Source organism: Drosophila nasuta, chromosome 3 (genome assembly GCF_023558535.2).
Source record: "Drosophila nasuta strain 15112-1781.00 chromosome 3, ASM2355853v1, whole genome shotgun sequence".
Taxonomy (NCBI): Eukaryota; Metazoa; Arthropoda; class Insecta; order Diptera; family Drosophilidae; genus Drosophila; species Drosophila nasuta.
In genome coordinates, this window is record NC_083457.1 from 44,041,325 (window position 1) to 44,053,629 (window position 12,305).

The 12,305-nt window shown below is 38.1% G+C and overlaps 2 protein-coding genes across 2 annotated transcripts in view; one reads left to right on the forward strand and one right to left on the reverse strand.

Annotated features, from left to right (window-relative positions):
- The window catches only part of LOC132791932 (uncharacterized), a 37,411-nt gene extending 31,327 nt beyond the window's left edge, over positions 1–6,084 (forward strand). Inside the window, exons 2-3 of the mRNA XM_060801064.1 lie at positions 4,901–5,708; positions 5,768–6,084. Coding sequence (XP_060657047.1) covers positions 5,271–5,708; positions 5,768–6,070 — 741 coding nt within the window. The 5' untranslated portion in view covers positions 4,901–5,270 and the 3' untranslated portion in view covers positions 6,071–6,084. The remainder of the gene's footprint in view (positions 1–4,900; positions 5,709–5,767) is intronic.
- A 3,086-nt stretch (positions 6,085–9,170) lies between these two features.
- Positions 9,171–10,005, reverse strand: LOC132791931 (uncharacterized). Its single transcript, XM_060801063.1, has one exon. The coding sequence runs from the start codon at positions 9,975–9,977 to the stop codon at positions 9,186–9,188; it is 792 nt and encodes a 263-aa protein (XP_060657046.1). The 5' UTR covers positions 9,978–10,005; the 3' UTR covers positions 9,171–9,185.
- Positions 10,006–12,305: the final 2,300 nt, after the last annotated feature.

A 12,305-nucleotide genomic window follows, 5' to 3' on the forward strand; every position in this document is an offset into this window, starting at 1 on the left:
CAACTTTGAATATGTTAGTAAACTTTGAATCATATTTCATCATATCAAATTTAACCAAAAAGTAACTATTAAATAATTATTTTCTTATGTTTCTTGCTTATCGTTTCATGAGAAATTCACAATATTTATTAGTTTAGTTTTTAAATCAGTTAAACAGATAAGAAACAAAGCTATTATTGTTATTTCCTGTCTATTAAAATTTAATAAAATGGATTTTAAATATTTGATGTTTACACAGAATGAAAAAACGGGCTTAAATTAGGAGTAAAACATTCTTAAAGCAAAATTATAATATTAAAATTAGATGTTTTTAACCTTAAAATACAAATATAACATCGAAATCTTGATTTAAGATTTTTTCAACCTAAAAATCTTATTTCAAGATTATTTTTCTTTAAGATCGAAAAATCCTAAATCAAGATTTGCAATCAACTTTTTTATATAGATTTTTGTGTATCTATCAAACAATTAGCTCCTTATGTTTATTGTTTATAATTTTATTATAAATTTAGAATACTTATTAGATTTGTTTTTTAATCAGTGAAAAAGATAAAAGAAATCACTTTTAGTGGAGATGTTTTCTATTGAGAGATAATATTGCTTAATTTATAAATTGGAGGATAAGATGGTAAAGTTATAATCTATAAAATAACTATAAATAAGTAAACTAAAATATAATTACTGTCAAATACTGTTATTATCAAAACATTAGAATTAGTATTGAAAATAAAAGAATGATCAAAAAATGTTGATACAAATAAAGGCAATATCAAAAGATAAATTGAATGATTAATAGATGTATATTTAATTCATTTTTATATTTGCTGTCAAATGCCTTAATAATAAAACGGTAGAAGTTTTGTTTAAAATACAAAAGTGTTATTGAAACAAAAAAAAAATATTCTTGAAGCCAACTTTGATGCTGAAATGTTTTAGCCAATATTTTATGGACTATGTTACATATGTACAAGACCTTCGGGCTGTCAGTTCTCACAAGTCTGAGATAAATCCTTTATGTACAAGAAAGGTCGTTTACTCAAACTCCGTTTCTCCCTTTCTCTATGTCTCTCTCTCTGTCTAGTTATTTCTTTCGCTTAGCTACTCCTTTCTTCACACCCAACTAACATAAGTTCTTTTGTCACATATGCTCTTCGGTATTTCTTTTAGTGTCCAACATCGTAGCGCTTATCACCATCGCCCTGACCACCCAAAGAATCTCCACAGAGATGGGTCATTCACTGGCTCTCCTCCTTTCCCCTCCCCCCTCTTCCTGCATACTTATCCCCCTCGCTCTCTCTCTTATGCTCTAGCTGGGCTAGCGATTGGCACTCTTGGGTGCATTTTTTATGCTATGTTAAAGCCACTTTATGCGCTTTTTATGAGCCCGCAGCCATAAAAAGTGCCTTACAAAAAAAACACGAAAAAACTCGTACATATGTGTGTGTTCGTGTGTGTGTGTGTGGCACAACATATTTTAATATACATATATATATTTTTATATTTATTGATTTTGTATTAAAAATGTAAGTGCAGGCTTTTAGTTTATTTTCTTCGAGCAGTGTCAATTTCGTATACCCTGTAAGCAGTAACAGCTGATGGGGTATGTTGAACAAAACTAAAGAGTGTTGTAAGAAATTGAAGAGTTCTTAAGTGGAAAAAGTTGCAGTTGAAGTAGAGTTTATAACTAATATTGAAATGAAATGCGATTATATTCCGGAGTATCTTAAAGTTTATCACATTCTCTACGCATCGCATTCTTTCTTGTTTTATGATATTGAAATAAAGCGATGCTTACACACACACACACGCACACTCGCACTCAAACAAGCACAGACGCATTCAATAAATATAAATAAATAACGAGCTGCGAGCGGCAAAGTTAAACACACCCAACAACAACAACAAACGAACGTGAAGTTTATATTGAAAATAATTTTAGTGAAAATATTTTACTTTATTTATGTTGTTGTGTTGTTGTGCTGTTGCGTTCTGTTGTGCTGTTATTCTTTGCATTTTATTTGATTTAATTTTTTATTTTCAGTATTTTTGCCATTTTCTGCTGTTGTTGTTGTTGTTGATGTTGTTCGAACGGATTTCAAGCGAAGCACGCCAAAGGGCTGGCAAAATACAAACAGGCGACGATTCCGACTCGATTATTTACAATTTGATTTTATTTATACAAACGCACACCCGCATCAAAGTGAATGTGTGTGTGTTTGTGTGTGTGTGTTGGGTTATTGTGAGTGCTGGCCAAAAGGCATTTTTCCTCGCAGTGAGAAAAATCAATCAAAATCGATTTAAAAGCACAACTTCCGTTGCGGATTTACGCAACGTGAACATGTGTGTGTGTGTTCGAATGTGTGTGTGTGTACAGCAAATGTAACCAATTTATTTGCTTTTATGTGTTTGTGTTTTATTGTCTCTCTTTTTTTGCTCTTCTGCCCCCACACACTTTGCATGCGTATTGCGTTCACCTTCCTCATCGCAGCGCAAATTTGGTCAATTTTCAATAAAGAAATTGAAACAGACGCACTCACAAACACATACGAACACTCACATACACACACACATAATCAAGCATACGCATTTACAATTTGTTTGCTAGCCGAAGGGGGTGACATGTGTTTGGTCAGCAGGGGAATTACTGGACAAGCTGGAGGGAGGGGGGAAATTCGGAAGGAGGAGGCACAATGAAAGAGTGGAAATGGCATAAATGCTTAATTCAGGACATTTGAATATTTCATAAGGACATGACCCACATACAAAACAAAGCACAAGGCAGACCCAAAAAATGTATACGCCATGTGCGCCAGCCTACATTATACATGCGTGTGTGTATGTGTGTTTGTGTGAATTTCGGTAGGAAATCGCATTTTATTGTTGAGTTGTTGGTAGTTTGCATAGTAATTGAGTGTGTGTGCCAGTCTGATTAAATGCCTGTGTGTGTGCGTTTGTGTGTGTGTGTTTGTGGCATTTTATGAATCTTTGAACAAATTTGAACAGCGCAATTAAAGGAATTACGCAAATTTGTAAAGTGTGGTAAATGGAATACAACAAATTGCAAACGCACATTTTATATATTATTTCAATAGTTTCTGATCGAAATGATAGAACAGGTGGTGTGTATGTAAGCTTAATTTGCTGCAAATGCGAATTATACAATTTTTTTACCTGCTAGAACATACAATAGTCTTTATGATTTTCGAAAATTTGTTTGTGATCAGTTCTAAAATATAGAATATATTTATGCATTTTTTTTTTATGGGGAAAAGCCTATTTTCTATGAGTCTTAGTTGCTTTTGCTGACAATCTGGTATCTTTTTGTATATTTTGAATGTGGTACTACATGAATATACCAATTACAACCTTTATTAACTTAAATACCTTTGCGGTATATTACATATACATATAATAAGTTTTAGTAATACTTTAAAATTGAAATAAAATATTTCCATATTACTTAATACAAATATTTAAATTTCTATCTGAATTCTTATGCGTCTTGTAAAGGGAGGCGTTTCTTTAATATTTTAAGCAAAGCTCAATTACGTCAAAGAAAATTAACTTTAAATGCCAAATTTGAAGTCTCTAGCTCTTATAGTTTTCGAATTAGAGGTCTTTAACGACTCGGACAGACAGACGGCAGGAAGGACAAACGATCAAATCCAAAGCAGAAGCAACAACCATAGCAAGCTCTATTAAAAACGCATGCAAGTGAGCAAAGCTATGCGAGAATAGTTTCCCTTAGGAACCGTTAAACCGCTTCACTGCCATTTATACTGCTGTTGTTGACAAACTGATTTGCAAAACCATTAAACTCAGCCATTTGAGACCTTAGGGTGTCCAACGCTTTCATTTCGCTTTCGCACTATTCGTGTTTCTTTGATTTATTTACAAAACATTTCCTTAAACAATCAACTTTCCCCTCTCAACATCCAAGCACCCTTCTTCCCGCATCCGTAAGCAACATAATCGCTGTGCAGCCAATTTGGTGTCTCGCAATTGGCACAGAGAATTGACCACCTGACAACAACAACAACAACAACAGCAACGAATTGAAAGACTCAAGAATCGGTCAGTCATATCATTTACAACTGATTGGCATTGACAGACATCGACAACGGCGTCGCTGTCGCCGTCGTCGTCGTCGTCGACGCACTTCAATTTTGTCTGATGATAAATTACTTATGACTTGCCCAGAGACGCTTTTGAAGCAGAAGCAAAGCGAACACCACCTGAAAGCATTTAACGATAAGCAGCAACAACAAATGCTCTCACTTTGGCAATGGAAGCGTCAAAGACAGTAAGAGGGATCGAGAGGGCAAGTGGGGTGACTGGGTGGTCTGTGTAATGCAAAACAAAAAAAAGTGCATGCCAAATAGAGAGCGAACGGGCGACGTGACGTGACGCGTCATCGCAGCGGGGGAGCGAGCGAGACAAAAGGGACAGCGTGCACAGAGTGAACGAAAAGAACAAAATGAATTAGTAATAATATTTCGTTTTGTGCTTTTTTTCGCTCTTTCTAGTCTCGTGCACTTTACGAGTAACTAATACAAACAAATATGTAACATGTGTGTGTATTTGTTTTGCGATAAGCACCCAAGCTCGACGGCTCGGTTCGTCTCGTGTTGGAGGCGCTCGGCGAACTAAATGTTTGTGAGCAGCTATCTTTTGAGTTCGCGAGAAGCACAATGTATCAATAAATATCCGTTATTTTTTCATGAAACTGATCTTCGCACAGCTGCAAAGTTGCTCGTTGTACTTTTTTTGGTTTTTTTTTTTTTTCTATAAATTTATAGAGCAAACAAAAAGTTAGAGAATAAATGAAAGAATATCTTTTATATTAAATCATTAAACTGAAATCCTGCGTTTTAATAATTCCATTCAATACCTCTTTTAGTTTTGCCAGTATACAGATTCAAAGTAGTCGATTGCTGATGGTTGAAATAAGCTGTGATCCACTGAATTTCTGAATTATAAGATTAAGCAAACATAGTACAGCCACGCAACAACAGCTTCTTGGAAAAATGCAAGCGTGGTAGTTTGCCGTTGCCTGCAAACATCTGCTGCGTTGCGATCGAACATGTTTGGTCGCATTGCAGCCAACATATGTATGTGTGCGTGAATGTTCGTTACTATCCATTGAGTAGTTTCAATGTGCGCGAACATGTTCGAACCACGTGCTGGCAACACAAGAGAGCAACAGTTCTCTTTCGTTTAGTTCGCTGCGAGCCGTTCGACTGTACGCTTGTTTATTTGTTGTGAGCAAAATGAGTGCTGTACCGAAGACGGACGAATGGATGGAGTTCTTTAGTGTTTACGGTCGACTACCTGCTCTCTGGAAGGTCACCGATGAGGGCTACAAAAGCAAACGCGCAAAGATAGAAGGCTATAAGAAACTCCTAAAGAGCTACCAGAAGATCCACCCCGGTGCGAATGTGGAGAATATGCGACGCAAAATGAATGGCATACGAGCTTGTTTTCGTCGCGAGCTGCGTAAAGTGGAGCGCAGTGAATTATCTGCCAGGAATAAAGATGACGTCTATAAACCACACTTGTGGTATTTCAAAGAGTTGAGCTTCCTACGCAATGATATCGCGCACTTGCCATTCGAAATCGCGGAGGACACAAGCGACGTGGTTTGGGAGAAGGAGGACACTGACGAAGAGGAGCCGATGGATGATTTTGACCAGAAAGATGTGATTGAAGTAAGTTATATTTTATTGTGATTAACCGCACACATTCTTTTACTTGGCTAATTTTGCAGATTGAACCCATATCACTAGACAGCAACCCGATAGCAATCAATACTGCTTGTCCAGAGCCCGTAGCACCCACAGCACCCGTAGCACCCATAGCACCCGTAGCTGCCATAGCACTTCGAGCGGAGCAGCCGAAAGTTGTAGATCATCAGGTACGCGATGAGGCCAACATCTTTGCCGAGGGCTGGGCAGTTTCCTATCGCAAGTTGGATGCACACAATAGGCTGCTGGCCAAGAAGGCAATCGAGGAGATCTTGGTGCTGGGACAGCTCAACAAGTTGCAGTTCAACTCTGTAAAAATGCCATAATAAATAATTTTAATAAAAACAATAATATTTTGAAAATAAATCATTATACAGTTAATTTTACTTTTTATACCCACTACACATATTTTAAAAAGGTCTTATAATTTTGTGCCTGCAGGAAATGTATGCAACAGGTAGAAGGAGTCATCTTTGACTCCATAAAGTATATATATTCTTGATTAGCATCAACAGCTGGGACGATATCGCCATGTCCGTCTGTCCGTATGAATCCCAGAGACTTTAATAGGTAGACCTACATTTTTGTAACAAGTTTTGCACGCAAATCAAGTTTGTTTCATATTTAAAACCCTTTTAATTCCACCCCTTGACAATAAACTACGAACAAGCGTAATTTCAATGCGGTGATAATGGGTCTTAGTTGCTTTATCTAACAACCTGATATATTTGTTGTTCTATGGTATATTTAAAACAGTAGTAGCAGTATAACGGTATACCAAATGTAGCCTTCGGTAGATTTTAGTATTTCCCATTATATTTTTCGAATATTTGTAGAATATGGACTAAGTGATTTTCACAGTTATATGTATTAGAGTAGAACCCACTAGACTGTAGCTTTCTTATTTGCTTAAATTGTATTATTTAATACTTCTAAGGCACAAAATATGTTTCAAACGTTTTTTTATTGTATTGTATTGCTATACACATTTTTTTTTAGTAAGTAGCTGGAGGTTGCAGTGGCAGAAATCTTATCTAATACAAACAAAGCTTATAATTTTAAATTATTTTTTAATAATTGGTGAAAATTTGAAATTTTGTCATGGTTTATGAGAAAACCACATCTAAATGGTAAACAACCTGCTGACAAAAAAAAATTGTATTCAATTTCAATAATTTATTTAAGGTTTAGACCTAATTTAAAGTTTATATGGGCATTTAAATTCAATTTAAATACTATTAGTACGCTCCAAGTCAATCATATCTGTGAAGCACTTGGGTAAACACATTTTATACTTGGTGCAGTTTCAACACACATCTCAGGCGAAGTAATATATTTATTTGTCTGTCAACTCTTTCAGATGAAACTTAATCACACAATAATAATAAGGGTTTTAAATTGTCGCAACGATCTTTTGGGGGTTGCCCGACAGATGAAGCGGGTAAAATGCGCACTTGCAACGAGGGTCGCATAAACTGTTTGCATTTGGCTCATTGATTGAGTTTTGTTTGCAGCTTTAGTTGCTGTTGTTGTTGTTGTTGCACACGCGCCCACAGTCAACAGACTTTGGCAAACACGCACACATTGCAAGAGAGCGAAAGAGAGAGAGAGAGAGAGATTGAGAGGGAGAGAAGGGAAAGAGAGCGAGACAGTGTCAATAAGGCGCCCGCGAAAAAAGGAAGGAAGTCCACAAATGAGACTTAACTTTGTTGGCTCTGTTGTTGATGTTATTGTGTTGTTTAGCAAACAGACAATTTTCTACTTTTGTGGCACGTTGCACGTGCAACGGGAAGAGAGCGAGGCAAAACATTGCTATCAATCAACAAAATTGAAATTAAAATAATAATAACAAATTTTGTTAGAAGCACCGCGCAAATAATCTCGCCCCCACACATACATACATCTAATATTTGGGGGCAAAAAGTTGTGCTTGCATTCAATGGAAAATTTTCCATTAACTCATCAAAATAATTTGAGAATTGATTTTCTTTTTTTTTCATTTGTTTCGATCAGCCAAAAATATAAAAGCGAATATTAAGTAATGTGGGTGGAGAAAGCTACGAAGAGAGCAAGCTGAGTGAGAACTTGTAGAATGCTTTTGTTTGTTTATATAGCGCAACAAGTTGATGAATGTGGTGGGAGTCGAGGAGAGGCGGGGGGCGTTGGGGCTCGCATTGATCGGCAGTTTAATGATTGTTTTTATAATTCTCGAAAAAGCAAATCAAAATTTTGCGCAATAGTCCCAAAATAATATTCACTCGCTGCTCACTTCCTTTGGCCATCAAAAAGTAAATCAATACAGTAAGCACCACACTTTTCCCCTCATTCCCTCATTCCCTCTTCCCCTTTCCGCCGCACAATGTGGCAGCAACAAATTGGATTTGTTGCGCCTTCGTTTTTATTCTCTTTTATTTCTATGTAAGTATTTATTGTGAAAACGTTAAGGAAACCGAAAAGTCGTTTCCACCCAGCCTCGACTTTTATTGTAGTTGTTGCCGCAGTTGATGTTGTTGTTGTTGCTGTTGCTGTTGTTATTGCCACTGTAACTTTTGTTAGCTTCGTCGTCGTCATTGTCGTCTGCCCTCTCCCACACCCGCCAATTTGCACACGTTGGTCGCCTAATCAAGTAACCCGAACACGTTCTTTGTTAGATTTATATGGAAAATATTTTTATACAAGTTGCTGCCCGCCCCCCGCTGTGCGGCAGTGGAAAAGCTTTTTCTTGCACTTTTGCCCTTTTTGTTGGTGGCAAGTATATGAGTATCCTTGGTATCCTTGGCTGCCTTTTGCTCGCCTGTGTTGGCGACGCTTCGCCGCTCCAAAGTGATATTTTACATTTTTTTTTTCTTCTGCTCTGTGTGTGTGTGTTGCTGTTGCTATTGCTCTCTTTCCCAACGTCTTGGTTTTTTATGATTTTCTTTTATTTTTTCTTATATATATTCCTTTTCGTTTTGCTTTTTTCTTTGCCTTTTTTTCTTCGACATTTTTTGGTTGCTTGAATTTTATTACTTTACGCTTAAGTGTGTTTTTTAGCCAAGAGCTTGAGAGAGAGAGAGAGGGGGAGACAGACAGCGTGGGAGCGAGTGAGACAGCAATATGCTTATATACCAAGCTGAGGGAGTGAAATGAAGATGGCCAAGCCAAGCCAAGCCAGTTCGTCCTTCCACTTTTTTTTCTTCTCTTTCCCTCTTTTTTTTTGCTGTCGACTTTCAAATGCAGTTTGCTCTGTGGTGTGGTAATTTCTGCCTTAAATGGAAAAGTTTCAGACGATTTTTTTTGTGCTCGCGAAAAGGAAGCACAAATATTGATTGTGGAAATTATAAAGAATTTAATTCAACAAATAAGGCGAAAGGCACAAAAAACATAGATGAGATATGAGTACATGAGATGAGCGCAAAATGAGACTGAAACTTAACAAACAAACTTTCTTGTTTTTTGCTTTTACCAGCTGCTGCCGCCGCCGCTGCCGTGTCCACCGCTGCCACCTTGAGACCAGCCACCGCCAAAGGAGCCAGAACTGGCACCGCCATAGGAAGCGGATCCTTGAGAGGACCAGCCATCGCTTGAGGGTCCGGCTGATGACCAACCACCGCTTGAAGGACCGCCCGAGGACCAACCACCGCTGGAGCCACCTCCTGCAGACCAGCCTCCACTTGATGCACCACCAGCGGACCAACCACCTTGGGAGGCGCCACCCGAAGACCAGCCGGAGGCATCACCGCTATCGCCAGCGCTCTCCGAGATGATCTTGATGATCTTGACAGCAGCTGTGGCATCGCTGGCACCAGATGACCATCCCGAAGAGCCACCAGCACCGCCAGCAGACCAACCACCGCTGGAGCCACCGCCATAACCGCCAGCTGCTTGAGGTTGTGAGATGATCTTGATGATTTTGACTTCCTGGCCAGCTCCAGAGCCGCCGCCATAACCACCGCCATATCCTCCACTTGCACCACCGCCATAGCCACCACCAGCACCACCTCCATAGCCACCGCCGCCGCCTCCTGCAGACCAACCGCCAGCTGGTTGCCAGCCACCGCCACCGCCGCCGCCTCCACCAGCTGAGCCTGATTCGTGTATCACTTTGATGACTTTGACTTCGGGAGCCGGGCCACTGGAGTCGCCATGATGATCGTGTCCACCGCCGGAGCCATGGCCACCGCCACCACCACCGCCAATGAAGCCAGCATTAGCCACTGCTGAGACGGCAAGCAAGCAGAGAAAGATTTTCATATTGATCGTTGATCTGTTTGTGATGAACCCAAATGTTGAACTGATGCCATTGCCAGTCGAATCGACAGCTTTTATACTAATAGAGAGCGATGCGTTCCTCTGGCCTTGGCGGAACACCTCCAGTCGACAGTCGACAGTCACTAACCAACCCCCAACAGCAACAGTTTTTTCGGTATTGCTACAACAACAATTGTTGTCGCCGGAAACAAAAGCGCCAAGTGCAACCGCAACAAACACAAGTCAAGTGGCCACCAAGCATTGAGGCGAAGCGAAAGCGTCGCCCTCGGAGAGATGCTGTTGGTTGGATGGATGATGATGATGATGCTATAGACGCATTCGTAACACCCAACTCTTAGCTCTTGGCGACCTCTAAATGGCGACCAATTGTTGGCTACCATTTGCACGAAATGTTACGCTTGTTCAGCCATTGTAGTGCTTCGGTGCTTTGCCGATTATGTCATTCCCACTTGCAGATCAGACTTACACACACTTACACACACACTCAACATATTCACTCCACATATTCATAACTCGCCTGCACCAAATAACGCCAACGGGGAAGTCCCCTTCTGGAGTGTTTGGCCAGAAAACAAGTAAACAAAAACTCTGATGTTATTATTGCAAACTCTGTTCAAACGATATTCACAGCTGATGGCAACACAGTTGTCTCTGCAGCATCAATGTTAATTGATTACACTTGTTGCTTTAATATGGCACCAAGGACTAGTCGCTTATTGTGCTTGTTTCTGGAAAGCTATTATATTGTCAAAAAGTTTTCTATATGCAAACAAAAATAATTAGTGAGTTTTGCAAAAAATATTGGTTTCTTAGGAAATCTATTATATAATATATCCCAAAATTTGACATTGAATACAAAAATAATGAGTGATGTATTGCAAAATTACTAAAAAGTACCAAAAGCTATATTTGGTATATCAATTTTTGGTACATACAATAAAAACTATATTTTTTATTTTGCCTGGATATATGATAATACATGAAAATTGTTGAAGTTATTAAAAAATACTATTGTATGTTAGTTGCTTAGTTGCTTTAACAGACAATCTGGTATTTTTTCACTCTTTAGTACATTTTGAATGTAATACTAACTCAATATGTTTTTGCGGAATATTAATTACTTATATTTACAAATTAATACCGCATTGTTTTGGTTTTGTTCACAATTGGTAATGGATATGTCACAGTCGAGAATGATTGACTTTAGATTTTTTATTTGATATTTTTTATAATATTTATTTTATTTTATTTTTTCTTTAAATGAAATTCTGAATATGATTTTTACTGAAAACAAATTATAACTAACTGACGCTTTTTTAACTTTTCATATATTTTCGATGTAGAGCTCCTAAATTATAAAAAAATATGTTTGCTTTAAACAGCACTTATATTTTATATACTGAAAATTTAAATTAAGCATAATAAAAATATAAGATTTGTTTCTTTTTAATTGAATTCAATTATAGTATCTTTTCCGATAATTTGCTTGCCTCGTATAATTGATAATATAATATTTAATGAGAGTAAAAAATTAACATTAATTATGCATACAAAGCAATTCAAATGAATTCAGCAATCTATCACATCTTAAACTTTATAATTCGCTGTTGAACTTTGCAGAGTACAAACGAATTCGGAGCGTAATTGTTGTGGATTACTCTTGACTTTCTTACGTGTGTTGTGTGTTGTGTGTGCGGTGACGATTATGTAATACGAAAACAATCACTTTCGGCGCATGGACAGCACTTGAATGAAGTTGGCGCTGACTTCGTTTCCAGTCGATCATTGGCGGGGGAAACTCGTTCACTTTGTCTCGATTGGGGCAGATGATTAATGAATGTTTACTTAGAGAAAGAGAGAGAGATAGGGCAGACAAAAAAGATAGAGAGATAAGTAGAGAGGAAGCTCAACTCTTTCAACCTGGCCCTGACATCGTTTGTGCTGCCAACGCAGCTACCGTCTCGAGTTACGCAGCAGTCAGCTTTTGGTTCGGCTCATCGCTGTCCTTGCACATTGCGCATACGCAGCGTGAGCAGCGGAATTGTATCATCGATCATGCAGTGCTGGGAATATTCTCAATACTGTGCGTTTGGCTCATTAAAATCAGCAAGTCGAGCCAATCAATTAATCAATTTGTTGTGCCAATAAATATGACTAAATACGGTAACAAACAACAAACTCTTGGCTGCACGATAAATCGTTTTTTTGCCTTGTTGTTGGCTTGCTTTAGTGTTTATTTGATTCGCTGGTTGGCTTTGCTTTGCTTTTTTTTTTGCATTTTCACTCAACCAAATAAATTCAATTAAATAA

Coding starts and splice junctions, on each gene's coding strand:
- LOC132791931 (XM_060801063.1), bottom strand. CDS start 9,977: ATGAAAATCTTTCTCTGCTTGCTTGCCGTCTCAGCAGTGGCTAATGCT.